At 50.1% G+C, this 19,651-nt stretch overlaps 1 protein-coding gene across 6 annotated transcripts in view; it reads left to right on the top strand.

Moving 5' to 3' along the window:
* Window positions 1-19,651, top strand: part of SYTL3 (synaptotagmin like 3) — an 84,796-nt gene that overhangs the window by 55,706 nt on the left and 9,439 nt on the right. For all 6 annotated transcript variants that reach the window (XM_084777542.1, XM_084777539.1, XM_084777543.1 and 3 more), the window contains 4 exons: window positions 1,054-1,178; window positions 3,628-3,762; window positions 10,575-10,753; window positions 14,453-14,555. In XM_084777542.1, the coding sequence (XP_084633668.1) occupies window positions 1,054-1,178; window positions 3,628-3,762; window positions 10,575-10,753; window positions 14,453-14,555 (542 nt within the window). The remainder of the gene's footprint in view (window positions 1-1,053; window positions 1,179-3,627; window positions 3,763-10,574; window positions 10,754-14,452; window positions 14,556-19,651) is intronic.

Raw genomic sequence — 19,651 nt, forward strand, 5'->3', positions numbered from 1 at the left:
TGAATGAGTTGTCTGTATTCCACACAGGCTCCCGTCACACAGACAGCTGGAATGAAAGCCCTGCTTTGTCAGATGAGCAGTGGGCTGTCCTGGGTCTCTTTTGGGAGAAGGAAATCACTGAATTTCATGGGCCTATTTGCTCCTCTGTGGCTATCAGCCAAGCTGTGACAGCTGTTTCTTCCCCACACAGCTGGCGCTCATCCCATGGCAGCCATCTAAGTCAGACCCCTGCCCAAGTCCATGTGGCTTATGTGAATTCTCTATCAATGCAAGAACACAGCTCTCACGTCAGAGGAAAGGAGAGACAGTTTGTTCTGGAGCCAAATATGAGTGGCCCAGGTTATTACAAATACTACAATCAAACGTGGTAAAACGTTTCATGAAAATCTGCAGAACCTCTGTTACAGGCCCCAGACGTTATCTGATGACATTCTTAGCCCCTTCAGGTCAATGGAAGCTAGGAGGTTGTTTATATATTCCAGAAGGGTTGACCTAATAGTCGTAAGGAGGACGTTAACTCACACAGAGGTTGGCGCTGAATGTCTGTTAAGGAAACCAAAGACAGCTAGAGATGATCTGGCTTTGAACCTGCATCATTCAAACTCTACAATCAGACTAATTCAGTCAGCCAGTTGGCCTTATAGATTCCTTAACCCAGGCGAGACTTCCTTCTGCCAATCTGGTTCACCTCCCTCAGTCGAAGGCTACCATGGAATCAGTACCTCAGAATTAATCCCAACAGCCACTAAAATCCAAAGAGGCAGGACACCTGTGTCACAGCACAGCTGCCCTATTGCCCCATAGGTGCAGGGAGCCCTAATTGCAGAGGTGCACCTGATGTGATCGTGTCTACACCTGCCCCAACATGTGGCATACAATGTCTGGTCACCCCTGGTGCCCTCTGTTCTGTTGTAGACCTGCCACCCTCACCTAGTCATCTTTTTGTGATTTTTCTGGCCTCTAGGATCTGTGGGTGGTGGGGCACCCCAGAAGAAGGCTCCCTTGGGTCGTGACAAAGCTTCGTGCTCCTGACTGTCACCTCTTGTATTCTAGAGCTCTCTAAGTCCCAGAATGACATGACCTCTGAGAAGAATCTTCTGGCCATGGACCCCAGGCAGTGTGTGGGCCACACGGAGAGGCGGAGCCAGTCCGACACTGCGGTCCACGTCACCACCAGGGTATGCGCTAAGGTCTACTGGGTTCTGCACGGACTGCCTTCATGTCACCTTTCCTGGATTTTCTGGCCTGTTTTCCTCTACATTTACTTTTCTTTTGTTAGGAAACCTTAGTCAGGCAGGAAAAGCTAATTATATTTAGTCTGTATTCGGGCACACATGACCAAAGGAGGCAGAGAGTTTTAGATCCGAGCCAGAAGCGATAGCTTGTGTCTGTATTTCCAGTTACTTAGGAGGCTGAGGCAGGAGGTTTGACTGAATCAAGGCGTTGGAAGCCAACTTGAGAAATAACATGAGACTCCTCTTCCTGAAAACAGAAAAAAAAAAAAAAGGATAAAACCAATAATGGTTCCAAATCACCCCAGAAAGCTGTCATTAACCTGATCCCAAGTTCCTGAGGTCACTTCTCACTTGTTTCAGTGCCACACCAAAAGCAGGCCTTCCTTGCAGGCTGACCTGCCATTTCCTGGGGGTCTGCAAGTTTCTTCTCATGATTAGGAGGCCTTCCTATTGCCATTCAAGGCAAAGAAGCTCGGGTTAGGCTCTGCCTGGCCCCCTGATGGAATGTGGGAAAAACCTAAACTCATGCGTAAGTGAGCAAGAGGCGGGGCTCCTGCCCTGTGATCTAAAGCAAGAGAGCTTACCCAGGAAGGCACTCTGCTCTCTGCCACATGGGTTATGCCAAAAGCAGGTGCACTGGGTTCCAGTCCGGCCCAGGTGACCTGGCTGGCAGTGGCCAGTGTCTGTTTGCAAGCCAGTGTGACTGACCTGCTGAGCTCTGCAGGACCTATGTCCCTCCATCCATGCCGTCCCCAGTCTGTCCTTTTTTGAGACGATGGTGAGCCTCTGAAAGATGCTCTACAGCAGTGGCTCTCAACCTGTGAGTCTCCACCCCGTTGGCAAAGCTCTATCTCCAAAAATGTCTATATGAAGATTCATAACAGTAGCAACATTACAGTTATGAAGTAACAACAAAATTAATTTTATAGTTGGGGCTCATCACAGCACAAGGAACTGTATTAAAGGGTCACAGCGTTAGGAAGGCTGAGGAACACTGCTCTAGAGATTTTTTGTTTGTTTGTTTGTTCTGTTTTGTTTTTCGAGACAGGGTTTCTCTCTGTAGCCTTGGCTGTCCTAGACTCGCTTTGTAGACCAGGCTGGCCTCGAACTCACAGCGATCATCCTGCCTCTGCCTCCCAGGTGCTAAGATTAAAGGTGTGAGCCACCATGCCTGGCTGCTCTAGAGATTTTTAAGTCCTGCTCTCCACCTGAGCCCAGGATGCCCCTTGGTAAAATAAAAACAGTAGGAAACTGCTTGCCTAACATGGAGCTCCTGTATACAGCCTCCATTTTACCATCTACATCACCTGATAGATTCTCTGAACCTCAGCATGTTAGGATGTGCTAGACTCTGTGCAGACCTTTACACGGACTGTCAGTCCTACGAGAAGGGTGTTAAGGGTAGCCCTGTTCTTCACTGAGAGACACGAAGGCTTAGAGAGGTTAGGACCTATGCCCACCGTTACATGTCTGGAGGCAGGAATGCTGTGGCCGAGCTCTAGAGTAACTACTCCAGCTGTTGGTTGTGGCCGGAGCAGAGTCAGCAGACACTTGAAACGCGGACTCCCACATCATGGAGTCCTCACTGGTGATGAGATTCAGAGTCCCTGAGGCGTTTCTGCTGAGCGTCTGGGTGATAAGGGCCTGCTGATGCTGGTGGTTTTCCAGTGACATGTGCCTCAAATATTTGAGATGTACTCAGGAGGGCTTTTGAAGTTCCCAAGTGCAAACAAGTACCAGCTCACAATGGCCTCCCTGGAGCTGACCTCTTTTCTTCCAGAGGGCAGGTGGGGGCTAGCATGAGGTCCACTTCCAAAGAACTTTGTTCTGGGCAGATGGAACCTTAGTTGCCTGAGTTATCAGAGAAGATAACATGGCCCCCGTGACCATGATCGGAGGCCAGCCAACACACCCAGCCACTCACAGCTAGTGAGGATGGTGCCAGGAGTAGAACCCGGCTTTAGATGTTGCCTCCCGAGGGCTGGGATTAAAGGGGTGTGCCTCCCCACCCAGCTGAATAAATACAATTTAAAGATGCATTTCCCCTGTTTATGGTCACATTAGAAGTAATCTTGTTCATCAGTATGAGTACTGTATTTCATGTGATTACATGTCATGGCTATTACTAAAGCCAGAACTTAAACTTCTTTAACATGTTCTATATTCCAAAGCAACCCACCTGTTAAAAGCTTTGGAGTGTCCCTAATGATTCTGCCTCAGGGGCCCTGCTGGTGTGGTGGTGGCAGTGTGCGCGTTCATCCAGACACGTGGCTTTCTACTCGTCCACTAGAAATTTGAGCGTTAGAGACACAGTTCACAGATGCAGGCTGGCTTGCTGGACTCTCAGACAAGCAGGGACAAGGGCTATGATGTCTGTCCTCACTCTCTCCAGAAGGCCAGCACACCCGATATCCTGAAAGCCTTCCGTCGAGAAGATGCCAAACATCCTCCCAGCCCTGTTTTGAAGCAAGACACTCTCCCGTCCAGTCCAACACGCAGCACTGTCTTCTCTGGAGGCTCGAGACACGTGAGTCTTATCCCAATACTCTTTAGATAAGATGTGTGGTTATCACGCTATCAGGGTCTGGGGAGGTAGCTCAGTGGTAGAGCACAGGCATAGCATGTACACAGCACAGCCCTGTACCAGGGAAGAAAAACTAACCAGACATTATCCAGCTGGCCTGGAAGTCAGGTGTGGTGCATTGAGTGGCCCCCATAGGCTCAGATATTTGAATGCTTAGCCCACAGTTTGCCAGAACTATTTGGGAAGGATTGGGAGGTGTGACCTTGTTGGAGAAGGACAGTCATTGGCTTGAACTTTGAGGTTTCAAAAGCCCGTGCCATTTCCAGTCAGCTCTCTCTCTCTCCCTCCCTCCCTCCCTCCCTCCCTCCCTCCTTCCCTCCCTCCCCTCTCTGCCTCATGCTTGTGGCTCAGATGTGAGCTCTCAGCTACTGCTCCAGCACTTTACCTGCCTGCTGCCATGCCCCCCAACTAATGACTGTTATCGACTCACTTTCTGAAACTGTGAGCCCCCAATAAACTCTCTCCCATAAGCTGCCGTGGTCATGGTGATAGAAACAGAAAGGTAACTAAGGCACACGGGAAGGGATGGACTAGTGTCTTGTGGTCAGACTGTAAGAGTGGAGCTAGGAGGTGATTTTCAGTGAGATTTGGGGCTAGGGAAAGCCTCAAAATTACATTGAGGCTAGCTTTTCCCTTCACCTTTTAAAAACTGTCATCTTGTTGAGAACATTGTTGTATCTTCAGAAAGTAATTGGTGCTTGTTAGTTTTTGTCCGCCTGACATACAACGGAGTCATCTGCAAAGAGGGAACATCAATCAAAGAGCTGCTAGCTCCTGGGCAAGTCTGTTGGGCATTTTCTTGATAAATGACAAGAGGAGGGCCCAGTCCTTTGTTGGCGGCGTCACCCTTAGGCAGGTGGTCTGGGTTGTATAAGAAAGCAAGCTGAGCAAAGCCTAATTACTGTCTCCCTCTATGGTCTCTGCTTCAGTTCCTGTCTCCCGGTTCCTGCTGCGAGCTCCCCCCAAAGTTCCTTTAGGCCATGGCGTTTATCATAGCAACCGAAAGCAAACAGGACAGTAACAACATCATGGTGTGTTTCAAGGAAAAGTTTTAAAGTTTGTTTTTATTTTTAAGACAAGGTCTCCATATATAGCCCTGGCTGGCTTGTAACTCACTCTGTAGACCACACTGGCCCGGAACTCAAAGGATCTGCCTGGCTCTGCCTCCCAAGTGCTGGGTTAATCCGTGGACGTGCGCCGTCATGCCCAGAGGAAATATTTTAAAGTTTGATGATCTCATTGCTAAGATTTTCTTCTCCGGATATTCTTTCAGCTTGTGCCTTCATGGGCTGTGAGGATAGTGCACTGATTTGTCTAGAAACTTGATATGAATTTTCCTTATATGTTTTCATCTGCGCTCACACTCGATGTTTGGTACGATACAAAGGTTGAGGCTAATTTTATGTGGCTGTTTAGTCAGTACATTATCCTTTGTTTTAAAAAGATTATCTCTCCTCTAGAGGCTTGGTCATTTTCTCCCATCAAGTCTTAGCAAAGTCCCTGTCCTGGACATTCTTCCTCTGGTCACTGGGTCTATCCTTATGCCATGACCACCTCGTCTTGTTTCCAAGTTTTGAGGTATAAGTCCTCCAGTTATATTCTTCTTTTTCAAGAAGGCTTCATGATGTTTAAAATCTTCCTGTTTCTAGAATAGATTTGTAGTCACCTACTCTCTCATTTACTAAACAAAACCAAATGCTAGTTATGCCTAGAATTTCTATGAAAGAACGGGAGGCCTCACTTAACCGTAGTTTTTTGTTTTTTGTTTTTTTAATGTTTTGTGTTGCAATCACAAAACAATAGAGAGTTACTGCTTACCATTTAGAGGATAGGATTCCAAGATCAAGGCCATGGCAGGCTCAACCTTTTAAGGGACCGTTTCCTGCTTCACCTTGGGCGTCTTCAAGCTGGGTCCTCACGTGGTTGGAGCTCCAGGTTTATCACAGTCTTCGCATCGTCTACGTGAGATCAGCTTCCCTGGCCTGCCTTTTATCAGCTGTCCATAAGAATGTAATTCCCAAGTCCCCCTGGTACGTAGGAGGTGGCTGCTGTTATTCTCTGACGGCTTCTCATCTCAGACGTCCTCATGTGACCCTGTGGTGCGCACTGTTTGTTTACCTCACAGTCGAACCACTCGAGTGTCCAAGGGTCAGATGGTTTACCAGAGTCCTATAGGGGCTGTGGGACTTGAGGTCATGATGAGACCATAGAATATCAGAGATGAACTGGGCGGTGGTGGCGCATGCCTTTAATCCCAGCACTTGGGAGACAGAGGCAGGTGGATCACTGTGAGTTCGAAGCCAGCCTGGTCTACAGAGTGAGTCCAGGATAGTCAAGGCTACACAGAGAGACCCTGTCTTGAAAAACCAAAACCAAAAAGAGAGGGAAGGAGGGGGGGAGGGAGAGGGAGAGGGAGAGAGAGAGGGAGAGAGAGAGAGAGAGAGAGAGAGAGAGAGAGAGAGAGAGAGAGAGAGAGAGAGAGAATATCAGAAATGACTCACAGGCTTGTTGACTTTTACATGAACTGGTTTTTCTTTGTTATACTGTCCTGTCTCTGTTTCTTCTTTTCCCCCTGTAGCTGATCCCTGCCTGGAAAAATCTTTAAGAATTAAGACTGGGCAGAGGAAATGGGTCAGTGGGTAAAACTATAACCCTGATGACCTGGGTTCAAATCCCTGACGCCCTATAAAAGCCAGGTGCCATGCCATATGTCTCTAATCCCAACACCCCTGCAGTGAGATAGGGGTGGAGACAAGAGGATACCCCAAAAGATCACAGCTAGCTAGCTTGGTGTAAATAAGGTGAGGGCTGGCAACCAAAGTTGTCCTCTGACCTCCACACGTGCACTGTGGCATGTGCGCCTTCACACGAGCACAAGTCAGCACATATGCATAAACATCGTGCAGGAAAACGGACTTTCAGGAGGTGTCTTAGGAACAGTTAGGCCATGACACTGAGGAAGAAGTCATTGCGGTGGGCATTATTTCTCAGGATAGTTTTTTCTTTTTTTAAAAAAAGATTTATTTATGTATTCATTTTTTTAAAAGCAGTATTCTGATTGCACATACATCTATATGCCAGAAGAGGGCACTAGATCCCAGAACAGATGGTTGTGAGCCACCATGTGGCTGCTGGGAATTGAACTCAGGACCTCTGGAAGAGCTGACAGTGCTTTGAACCTCTGAGCCATCTCTCCAGCCCCAGTTTTCCTTGACTTAAATGCAATAAGGCGCTCCACTCCCACACCATCTCATTCTCTTCCCTGGTGTGCACCTTTCAAATGGATGATGGTGAACTTTGATGTCTTAGTGTAACGTCGGCTTTTAAACTGAAGCAGGTTTGCCTGAGGGAATCAAACTCCCATAAGGCAAGAAAAACAAAACAAAACAAAACCCTGTTCTTTCTTGCCCAAAGATGTTGCCTGCCCTTCCTAGAGGAATTCTCAATTCTGAGAAACAAGGAGTTGGTTTAGAAAGGGCTTGTGAAATCTCCATGTTCACACAGAGATGGGCAAGAGAAAGTCCGTTGCCTCCTAAGGAGTGGAATCGGGGCACAATGAAAACAAAACGCTATTTTGGGATGATGTTAATAACATCTAAAAAAATGCAAGGCTAGGGCACAGAGCAGCAGGCATGTGAAAACCACATGGTGAATGGAAATTGTTCCGGCTTCCCTGGTGGGCAGTTGGAGATAATATGCATATATTCAAAAGCCTTGAGGTGCCTTCTTCTGCTTGTACCACAAGTGCCTTGTGCGTGCTAAACACCCCTAGCTCTGCGGGTTCTCTTGAATAATTTAATAGACAGGAAACACTTTTAAAGACTGCCCTGAATGTTGCCCCAAGTGTGCAATGGGGATGTCCAGGGCAGTGTTGTTTATAATTGTTTTAATTTTGGAAATTTGGCCGAGGCCAAACAGAAAATGAGCTGCGGTTCCTGTGTGCGTAAGATGCTTTTAACTGTGTGGATACCAGAATAAAGCAGAATATTTGGGAGGGGTTGATAGTACATATCTAATGAAACCATAAAGAAAAAATAAAGTTGACTAGCAGGTGGTTTTGAAGGAGCCTGTACTCCAACAGGAGGGGGGCTGACAAAAGGAGGGGAGCAGTTCTGAAATCCTGGGGTATGTGCTTGTGCATGTGAAGGGAGGCATGCACATGTCGTATCATACATGTAACCTCGGGCATCCATCTCCACCATCCACCCTGTTTGAGACACAGTCTCCTGTTCCCAGTGCCTGTGCCGGGCTGGCTGGCTGGAGAGCTTCCAGGGGCTCTCTGTCTCTTCCTGTAGGATCAGCGAGATCACAGGCTTGTGTTACTGCATCCAGCTTTATGTGGTGTGTGGGGATCTGAACTCAGGTCCTCACGTTTGCATGGCTTTCCTGGAGGAACCGTCTCTCCCCAGCCCCTGTGTTCTTTTTCTTAACATGGGGGTGGAGATAGATGTTACTATTATTTTTATTGTTTTTTGAAATATTTATTTATTTATTATATATACATTGCTTTGCCTGCACATACACCTGCAGCCCAGAAGAGGGCATCATATCACATTGTAGATGGTTGTGAGCCACTGTGTGGTTGTTAGAAATTGAACTCAGGACCTTGGGAAGAGCTGACAGTGCTCTTAAGTGCTGAGCCATCTCTCCAGCCCCTATTTCTATCATTTAACTACTCTTGTGCATTACACGTGCTGCTTAATGCCGTATACATTTCACAGCCCAGAAGAAGACAAGAACAAAGGAAAAGGCTTCTCTGGCTTACATAGGGTCCCAGATGGTGCAGAGTTTTCAGCAGACAGGCAGGGTTCTAAGCGTCTTTGTCCTTATAACTGCCTGAGCCAGCTAAGCCTTATGCAAGAGATTCTGTTTCACCAATAAAGAAACTGAGGAAAACTGCTGGAGACGACACAGCCTGCTGGGCTTGGGCCAGGGCAGAAGTCCGCCTGTTACCGCCTCACCTACTTTGTCGTACTTTTCCATGTGTTCTTGGTTCTGTGGTGCACGCCTTTACGCCTAGCACTCAGGAGGCAGAGACAGGCAGTGAGTTCGAGGCCAGCCTGGTCTACAAAGCGAATCTAGGACAGCGAGGACTACAAAAGAAATTGTCTTGAAAAACCGGGGGTGGGGGGTGGGTGGGGGAAGGAACTTTTAAAAATTGCTGTGATTTTCTTAAATGATCTGCCTTTGTGATGTAGGCAGGCCCAGGATGACCTTGTGCCCTTCAGGGGGACCCAGCAAATGAGAATCCCTGACCGTTGGCAGGTTAACGAGAGCTGGCTTTCCTTTAGAAGGCAGATGGCACCAGTGGCTCTAAGGGGAGGCAGGCAGCCGATCTTCATTGGTCTTTTGGGCCAGAACCTTTGGGTTGACTCTGATTTGCTGCTCAAGTCCCAAGCTTGCTCTGAAGCTCTGCCCTGGCTCTTGGGAAAACAGAGCTGAGCCCAGACAAAGGACCTGGTGGGAGCCTAAACAGCCAACTCCAAAGAACTTTGCCCTCAGCCCTCTGGGCTGAGTTCCTGGGTCTTGAACTCAGGGCCTTTTGCACTGTAGGCAAGCACTTTATTGCTGAGCTATAGCCCCAGCCCAAATGTTGTCTTAAGGACTAGAGCTCTTTAGCTCCTCCTTTTCCTCCATCTCTTCCCTCTCCTAGGCAGCTCACTTCTTTTGCCAACCCCTCTCCCCATCTCCACAGCCTTCACTTCTGACCCTCGCTCATCCTCCGAGCCTCACTATCTTGTGTGTCCTTGAATGTACGCCATTTCAAAGTTGTTTCCCGTTCTGACACCCACACGGTCTGGTCTGAGGACATTTTTCTGAGGCTGGGTGTGGCAAAACTGGCTGTATCCTTGGCATTAGCTAATTCAGGTTCCAGGCCTTCTGAATTGCATTGGTTTGGTCTTTCTTTCTCTCTGCTGGTTCTCACTGTCCGCTGTAGGCTTTCTTGGTTTCTTTTCAGGACTTTTACACTATAGAGGAGCCAGTTGGGTATTAGAAACAGAAATTACTTAGACCTCACTGTTCCTATGAAGTCTACTTAGACCTCACTGTTCCTATAAAGTCTATGCAATGAGACGGACTGTTTACAGATGGCAGCAGTTAAGTAAATTTAACAGTGATAAGACGACTTAATCTTTTAGGCACAGGCATCCTGTGACACATAGCTTCATGTGTCATTTAAGCTTAGATGGCTCTAATGCTTGAAGGTAACTCCATTTTTATTTTAGGTACCCATAAAAATTTAAATATAATTTGCAGTTATCTTTGTGCAGTCCACATGACTCGTTTCTGTGTAGTCCTTTTCATAACTGTGAGGTCAGCATCAGATTCCTCTGTTACACTTTGACATAGACAGGGTCAGGCCTGGACCCCAGTTCCCTCTGATCCCCAACCTCAGCCGCGTAGTCTCACTGCTGCTTTATACACACTCTCCGGCCATGAATGTGCCTGGGCCAAGACTGATGCTTGTGATGCATAGGAGCCAGTCCACTTCACTCTTGGTAAAGACTTTGATTGGGTAACCCTTTACCGACAGGCAGAGACGTAACGCGCAAGCAAGGCAAGGCCTGCCAAGCACCACCTTAGGATTTACCAGGTGGCAACTTAGGTCAGCAAAGTGCAAGCCCAGGTGCATTTATCAGCTTAACGTGAGTCCGGGCGCATGCTTCCGTGTGACCCGTGATCTATCGTGGGAGCACAACTGCGAGATACTTATTAGCTGTGAGGTAATTTATGATGTCTGCCATTGATTTCAGGGCAGCTTAATTAGCATTAACAGCACCTGCACGGAGATGGGTAATTTCGACAATGCTAATGTCACCGGAGAAATAGAATTTGCCGTTCGCTACTGCTTTGAAAGCTGTTCCTTAGAAGTGTACATCAAGACCTGTAAGAAGCTCGCCTATGGGGAAGAAAAGAAGAGGAAATGCAATCCGTAAGTTGGTTGGCTTGAGGGGGGGGGGTTGTTTATAATTGAGATTTTGGCACCACACAGCTGCTGTGCTTTGATGTGTTGCTCACAGAAGGGTAAAAATGAGTCAGTAGCATATAGGGGAATTTGGGTGCTCAAGGGGGTATTTTAGATCATTGGAGTTGCTGTAACTGGAAACTCGATAGGCAAGAGACAGCAGACACTTGTCCTTGAGGCTGTGGATGCTGCGAAGCCCAGGTCCTGGCAGAGCTGGTGTCCCTGGTTCATAGGTGGACATCTGTGGCTGTCATCCCATGGGAGAAGGGAAGAGGGCCAGGGGTCTGAGGACAAATCCTATTCCAGGAGGGCCACCCTTACACCTGACTACGGCCCAAAGGCCCAACCTCCAAATGCAATCACGTGGGGGTTAAGTTCCAACAGAGGGCTTGAAACTTAGGGCCGTAAGCGTTCAGTGTGCATCAGAGAGCCACAGCCAAGCAGTGGGGAAAGGAGACCGTCCGTAAAGGTTGTTGGAAGTTTACTTCATGCAGGAAAACCAAAATTAACATCATCCTTCATACAATTCATAACTGTTTTTGAAGATCTGTTTATTTTACTGTCTGTATGTTTTGCCTGCACGTATGCATGTGTGCCACATGGGTTCAGTGCCCGTGTGTCTTAATTACTTTTCTATTTGCTGTGATGAACCCCGATGACCAAAGAGTCTTACGGTTTCAGAGGGTTAGAGTCCATGATGGAGTAGGAAAGGAACAGCTGAGAGCTCACGTTTTGACCCACAACCATGAGGCGGAGAGAGGGAGGGAGGGAGGGAGAGGGGGGGAGAGAGGGAGGGAGGGAGGGAGAGAGAGGGGGGAAGAGAGAGAGAGGGAGGGAAGGAGGGAGGGAGAGAGAGAGGGAGGGAGAGAAGGGGGGAGAGAGGGAGAGAGAGAGAGAGAGAGAGAGAGAGAGAGAGAGAGAGAGAGAGAGAGCTGCTGAGACTGGGGTCACAACAAGGCTTTTGAAAACTCAAAGCCTGCCCCCAGTGAGTGACACACAACAACCAGCACAGCCATTCACCTTAGTCCTTCCCAAACAGCGCCACCAGCTGGAGACTAAGTGTTCAAACCTCTGAGTCCATGGGAGCCTTTCTCATTCAAAACACCAGGAGAGGGTGTTGAACCCCATAGAACTGGAGTCCCAGTCACTATGTGGGTGCTAGGAACTGAGCCTGGATCCTCCGCAAAGCAGCAAGTGTTCCTAAGTGCTTAGCACCCACCCCCCACTGGTATATTAAAAAACAAAACAAAACAAAACAAAAACCAAAACACTGTTATTTGAAGGTGAAAACTAACAGAGATGAGCAGATTCCCATAGAGGCATTAGCCGCTTGGATTCCCCACAGGTCGACTCTTTGCTCATATCCTTGGCCCATTTTTAAAATTGCTTTGTTTGCATGTGTGTGCATGTGTGTGTGTGTGTGTGTGTGTGTGTGTGTGTGTGTGTGTGCATGCACACACACACCTGCCCACATGAAGTTAGAGACTGATGCAAGGCCTCACATCCTCTGACACAGAACTTCCACGCTCGGTCCATCCCAGGCCTCAGGAATTTGTTTCATGGTGCAGAGGATTAGGCCTCAGCCCCTTGTGCATGCTGGGCACATACTGCATCGCTGAGCTAGACCTCAGCTCCAGGAAAATGGCTTTAAACCCTATTTAAAATAGACTGGATCCCCTGTTTAAAATAGGGCTTTGAAAGTTCTGCATTTGTGATATATGTGTGTGTGTGTGTGTGTGTGTGTGTGTGTGTGTGTGTGTGTGTGTATATATATTTTTTTTTTTACATCACTTACTCCAGCTATTGCTTCTTTTCTAGGTTATTTGTGATGACTTTTTTCTTTCTTTCTTTTTTTTTTTATTTGTTTTTTTCGAGACACGGTTTTTCTGTGTAGCCTTGACTGTCCTGGACTCACTTTGTAGATCAGGCTGGGATTAAAGGCGTGCACCACCACTGCCCGGGCTGTGATGACTTTTCTTATCGAGAATTTGGTGTGATAAATTTTCCACGTCCTTTGCCTTTTAAGCCCCTGCTCTTGAGGGCAGGACTCAGGTGGAGCATGTTCTTTGCATGTACAAGGCCCTGTCTTGTGATTGCCAGTGCTGCAAGGAAAAAGATAGAAAGAAAACTGAAAACTACATACATATATAATATATAATATTAGAAGTAGAAGAATTGGTTTTTTGGTATAGCTTAAGGCAAGGACTTTTCCCCTGTAAATTGTTTCAGTTACTAGCTTGTAAGTGATGGTAGGAAAAGCAATGGATCAATGAGCTAATCAAACTCTTCTCCATTCTGAAGCCTTCAGCAGCTCCTCAGTCAGGCATATTTGTCAAAATTCAAATTTCTATAGTAATTACAATTTTTCACAAAGACCCCCTTTTTGCCTGGTCTCAGCTTCCATCTCCCTGTGGACACCACAGCCTCAGGGACCCGGAATAATCTTCGTTCCCAAAACACTCCCTGACTTCACATTTAAATTTGGGGTATTTAGTCAAAGTAATGTTTATGTTTACAAAGAAGACCGACTGAAATATAACTTCACAAACTTTAACCTGAAAGCCGGGCATGGTAGCACATGCCTGTAATCCCAGCACTTGGGGAGGCAGAGGCAGGGGGATTGCTGTGTGTTCAAGGCCGGCCTGGTCTACAAAGTGAGTCCAGGACAGCTAAGGCTACACTGAGAAACTATCTTGAAAAAACCAAACCAAACCAAATAAACAAAAAGTGTTGATGAGCGGTTCTGCTTTCCTGGGTTCAAATGCTCTTTAGCTGAGAAGAGAGTATAATCTTTGAGGTCTCTGAGAGCAAAAGGCTAAGTGCGAGTCACGAGTTTCCATTTTCCTCCTTCGTTCTGAGGGCTTGAGGGTAGCAATGGGTAGAGGTGGAAAGAGGGGGCCTAGCACACACTGGGAACATCTGGTTTGGGGTCTTTATCAGACAGGAGGTAAGGAACCAGAAACAGATTTCGAGAAGGTCAAGGTTGGGAGCTTTTCCTGCTACAGTCTTGACTTGCAGCAGGAGGTACATGCTCCACACTGGGGTAAGGCTGTGAGAGTCAGAAGTTACTCACACAGCACTTGGCCTGCAGAGGGATGCCTCAGCCAGTAAACAGCATGTTCTGCAAGCACAGGGACCTGAGTTTGGATCCCCAACAGCCGTGTAAAAAGCTGCACGTGTTGATGCGTGTCTGCGATCCCACATCTGTAATCCCAGTGATGGAGACAGACTAAGGAAGACACCAAACATAAACCTCTAGCCTCCATGTGAAGGTGAATATGCACGAGAGTGCGCACGCGCACACACACACACACACACACACACATATACACACACATAAACACACACATACACATACATACATATACACACATACACACACATGCATACACACACACACACACACACACATATACACACACATAAACACACACATACACATACATACATATACACACATACACACACACACATACACACACACACACACACACACACACACACACACACACACACACACGTCAGAATACACTGAGTCTTGCCTGTCTGCTCAAGCTCCAGCAGGGAAGCAGGGCAGAGAAACTGCTGGTGCTGCATTCTGCTTCCCTGAACTCTGTTCACCCCACATTTCAGCTGTCCCTTTGTCCGTCTGCCTCTGCCCACTAGGTATGTCAAGACTTACCTGCTGCCCGACAGGTCCTCCCAGGGAAAACGCAAGACACGAGTCCAAAAGAACACCCTGGACCCGGCTTTCGAGGAAACCTTGCAGGTAGGTACTTGCCAGGCGGGGCGAACATTCCTGAATCCTCCCCGCAGGCTGGGCCTAGGGTCAGAGTCCAGCGTGCCTCCTTGAAGTGCTCGAGGCAGTTACCTATAACTGCAGACGACTGTACGTTTCTTCATGGTTCTGCCAATCAGTTGACAGGAGGCAGGCATTAGCCTTTGCACTCTGGCAGACTCGAAAACAACCTTGGGTTAATGATCTCTAAGAAAACTCACGTCTCAAGCTAACAACTGGGTGCACATTGTGACTTGTAACATTTGCCTGAACATCAGAGAGGTATTCTTGAGCAAAGGATTCTGGGAATGAAGCTGGCTGCTGTGGTTTAGTCTTCACAAAGTGCCTCTTTTTTGGAATATATGAAATCCATAGGTTTCTTCTTTTTATGAAAAATGTCATTTTTATAAACAAAACAGAAACAAATTGCAGGACTACGGAGATGGCTCTGTGGGTAAAGTCTTAGGCCCCACGCCGAGCCAGACTCTAGCACTTGTCTATAGTCTCGCTGTCCTTCAGCAAGATGGGAAGTGAGACAGAGTCCCCAGAAGCTGACAGGCCAGCTAGCCTGGTGGGCGGGCACAGCAGCAAAACAAGAGACCTGTCTCTCACAAGCTAGAGGGTGAGGGTAAGGGGGAGGTTGTTCTCTGACATCCATGGGTGCAAGGGCCTGTACACACTGTACTCATTCATGTGCAGTGTACATTGTACACACCCATCCCACACACCCATCCCACACACCCATCCCACACACCCATCCCACACACCCATCCCACACACCCATCCCACACACCCATCCCACACACCCATCCCCATCCCACACACCCATCCCACAGACCCATCCACATCCCACACACCCATCCCACAGACCCATCCCACACACCCATCTCACACACCCATCCCACACACCCATCCCCATCCCACACACCCATCCTACACACCCATCCCACACACCCATCCCACACACCCATCCCACACACCCATCCCACACACCCATCCTACACACCCATCCCACACACCCATCCCACACACCCATCCTACACACCCATCCCACACACCCATCCCCATCCCACACACCCATCCCACACACCCATCCCACACACCCATCCCACACACCCATCCCCATCCCACACACCCATCCCCATCCCACACACCCATCCCACACACCCATCCCCATCCCACACACCCATCCTACACACCCATCCCACACACCCATCCTACACACCCATCCTACACACCCATCCCCATCCCACACACCCATCCTACACACCCATCCCACACACCCATCCCACACACCCATCCCACACACCCATCCCACACACCCATCCCACACACCCATCCCACACACCCATCCCACACACCCATCCCACACACCCATCCCCATCCCACACACCCATCCCACACACCCATCCCACACACCCATCCCACACACCCATCCCCATCCCACACACCCATCCCACACACCCATCCCACACACCCATCCCACACACCCATCCAACACACCCATCCTACACACCCATCCCCATCCCACACACCCATCCCCATCCCACACACCCATCCCACACACCCATCCCACACACCCATCCCACACACCCATCCCACACACCCATCCCACACACCCATCCCACACACCCATCCCACACACCCATCCCACACACCCATCCCCATCCCACACACCCATCCCACACACCCATCCCACACACCCATCCCACACACCCATCCCCATCCCACACACCCATCCCACACACCCATCCTACACACCCATCCCACACACCCATCCCCATCCCACACACCCATCCCACACACCCATCCCACACACCCATCCCACACACCCATCCCACACACCCATCCCACACACCCATCCCACACACCCATCCCACACACCCATCCCCATCCCACACACCCATCCCCATCCCACACACCCATCCCACACACCCATCCCACACACCCATCCCACACACCCATCCCACACACCCATCCCACACACCCATCCCACACACCCATCCCCATCCCACACACCCATCCCCATCCCACACACCCATCCCCATCCCCCACACCCATCCCACACACCCATCCCACACACCTATCCCACACACCCATCCTACACACCCATCCCACACACCCATCCCACACACTCATCCCACACACCCATCCCACACACCCATCCCCATCCCACACACCCATCCCACACACCCATCCCACACACCCATCCCACACACCCATCCCACACACCCATCCCACACACCCATCCCACACACTCATCCCACACACCCATCCTCATCACACACACCCATCCCACACACCCATCCCCATCCCACACACCCATCCCCATCTCACACACCCATCCCACACACCCATCCCACACACCCATCCCACACACCCATCCCACACACCCATCCCACACACCCATCCCACACACCCATCCCACACACCCATCCCCATCCCACACACCCATCCCACACACCCATCCCACACACCCATCCCACACACCCATCCCCATCCCACACACCCATCCCACAGACCCATCCCACACACCCATCCCACACACCCATCCCACACACCCATCCCACACACCCATCCCACACACCCATCCCACACACCCATCCCACACACCCATCCCACACACCCATCCCACACACCCATCCCACACACCCATCCCACACACCCATCCCACACACCCATCCCCATCCCACACACCCATCCCCATCCCCCACACCCATCCCACACACCCATCCCACACACCTATCCCACACACCCATCCTACACACCCATCCCACACACCCATCCCACACACTCATCCCACACACCCATCCCACACACCCATCCCCATCCCACACACCCATCCCACACACCCATCCCACACACCCATCCCACACACCCATCCCACACACCCATCCTACACACTCATCCCACACACCCATCCCCATCCCACACACCCATCCTACACACCCATCCCACACACCCATCCCACACACTCATCCCACACACCCATCCCCATCCCACACACCCATCCCCATCCCACACACCCATCCCCATCCCACACACCCATCCCACACACCCATCCCACACACCCATCCCACACACCCATCCCACACACCCATCCCACACACCCATCCTACACACCCATCCTACACACCCAACCCACACACCCATCCCACACACCCATCCCACACACCCATCCCCATCCCACACACCCATCCCCATCCCACACACCCATCCCCATCCCCCACACCCATCCCACACACCCATCCCACACACCTATCCCACACACCCATCCTACACACCCATCCCACACACCCATCCCACACACTCATCCCACACACCCATCCCACACACCCATCCCCATCCCACACACTCATCCCACACACCCATCCCACACACCCATCCCACACACCCATCCCACACACCCATCCCACACACCCATCCCACACACTCATCCCACACACCCATCCTCATCACACACACCCATCCCACACACCCATCCCACACACCCATCCCACACACCCATCCCCATCTCACACACCCATCCTACACACCCATCCCACACACCCATCCCACACACCCATCCCACACACCCATCACACACACCCATCCCACACACCCATCCCACACACCCATCCCCATCCCACACACCCATCCCCATCCCACACACCCATCCCACACACCCATCCCACACACCCATCCCACACACCCATCCCACACACCCATCCCACACACCCATCCCACACACCCATCCCACACACCCATCCCCATCCCACACACCCATCCCCATCCCACACACCCATCCCCATCCCCCACACCCATCCCCCACACCCATCCCCCACACCCATCCCACACACCCATCCCACACACCCATCCTACACACCCATCCTACACACCCAACCCACACACCCATCCCACACACCCATCCCACACACCCATCCCCATCCCACACACCCATCCCACACACCCATCCCACACACTCATCCCACACACCCATCCCACACACCCATCCCACACACCCATCCCACACACCCATCCCACACACCCATCCCACACACCCATCCCACACACCCATCCCACACACCCATCCCACACACCCATCCCACACACTCATCCCACACACCCATCCTCATCACACACACCCATCCCACACACCCATCCCACACACCCATCCCACACACCCATCCCCATCTCACACACCCATCCTACACACCCATCCCACACACCCATCCCACACACCCATCCCACACACCCATCCCACACACCCATCCCACACACCCATCCCACACACCCATCCCCATCTCACACACCCATCCCCATCTCACACACCCATCCCACACACCCATCCCACACACCCATCCCACACACCCATCCCCATCCCACACACCCATCCCACACACATCATATACACACATTGTATACATATTACACGCACACAGTAGTAAGATAGGAAATCATCAAGGAATTATTTGACTTTTCATTTTCTGTCCTACTAAGAAATAGGACTGTACTTTAGAGCAGAGCCAAGGCCTTGTCTCATTTGAGGTGGAAGAAGTTCCAGCCATGGGCTGTGGCTGCTGCAGCCATGAGCTGCCTGTCCCTGAGGGAACCCCAGCCGGGACTGGCACTGGCAGGCAGAGAGGCCTTTGTCTGCCTCCTTGGCAAGTAGTGGCAGTCAGGGTCCATGTGGAGGCTAGAACCGCGCCTTGAATTCATTATAATAACAGCCATTGTTTCCTGGGCCTCTGCTCTGGCCGATTGCTTCATGTAAGTCCTGAGGATGGTATTAGAGTCTTCACTCACCGACGGGAAATGAGACTTGGGGAATCCGAGAACCTTAGCAGGAGCGCACAATGGAGAGGCTGTGAGGTTCATGGCGTAGCAACCCCCTGTTTTGTTTTTAGATTACAGCTTCTGACTCAGCAGGTGTAGGCAGGGCTTGAAATGCTCTGTTCCCACAGACCCCACTCTGCTGGCCACCCACATGCACGTCACTGCAGCCGGGCCTGCATGCCACGTGCTTCCTGGGAGACATTTGAAAATTATGGGCTGCCTGGACATATTGGGCTGATATTGAAATATTCATCACAAGTCTAATAAGGTAC

This window comes from Acomys minous (genome assembly GCF_964271855.1).
Source record: "Acomys minous genome assembly, chromosome: 3".
Taxonomy (NCBI): Eukaryota; Metazoa; Chordata; class Mammalia; order Rodentia; family Muridae; genus Acomys; species Acomys minous.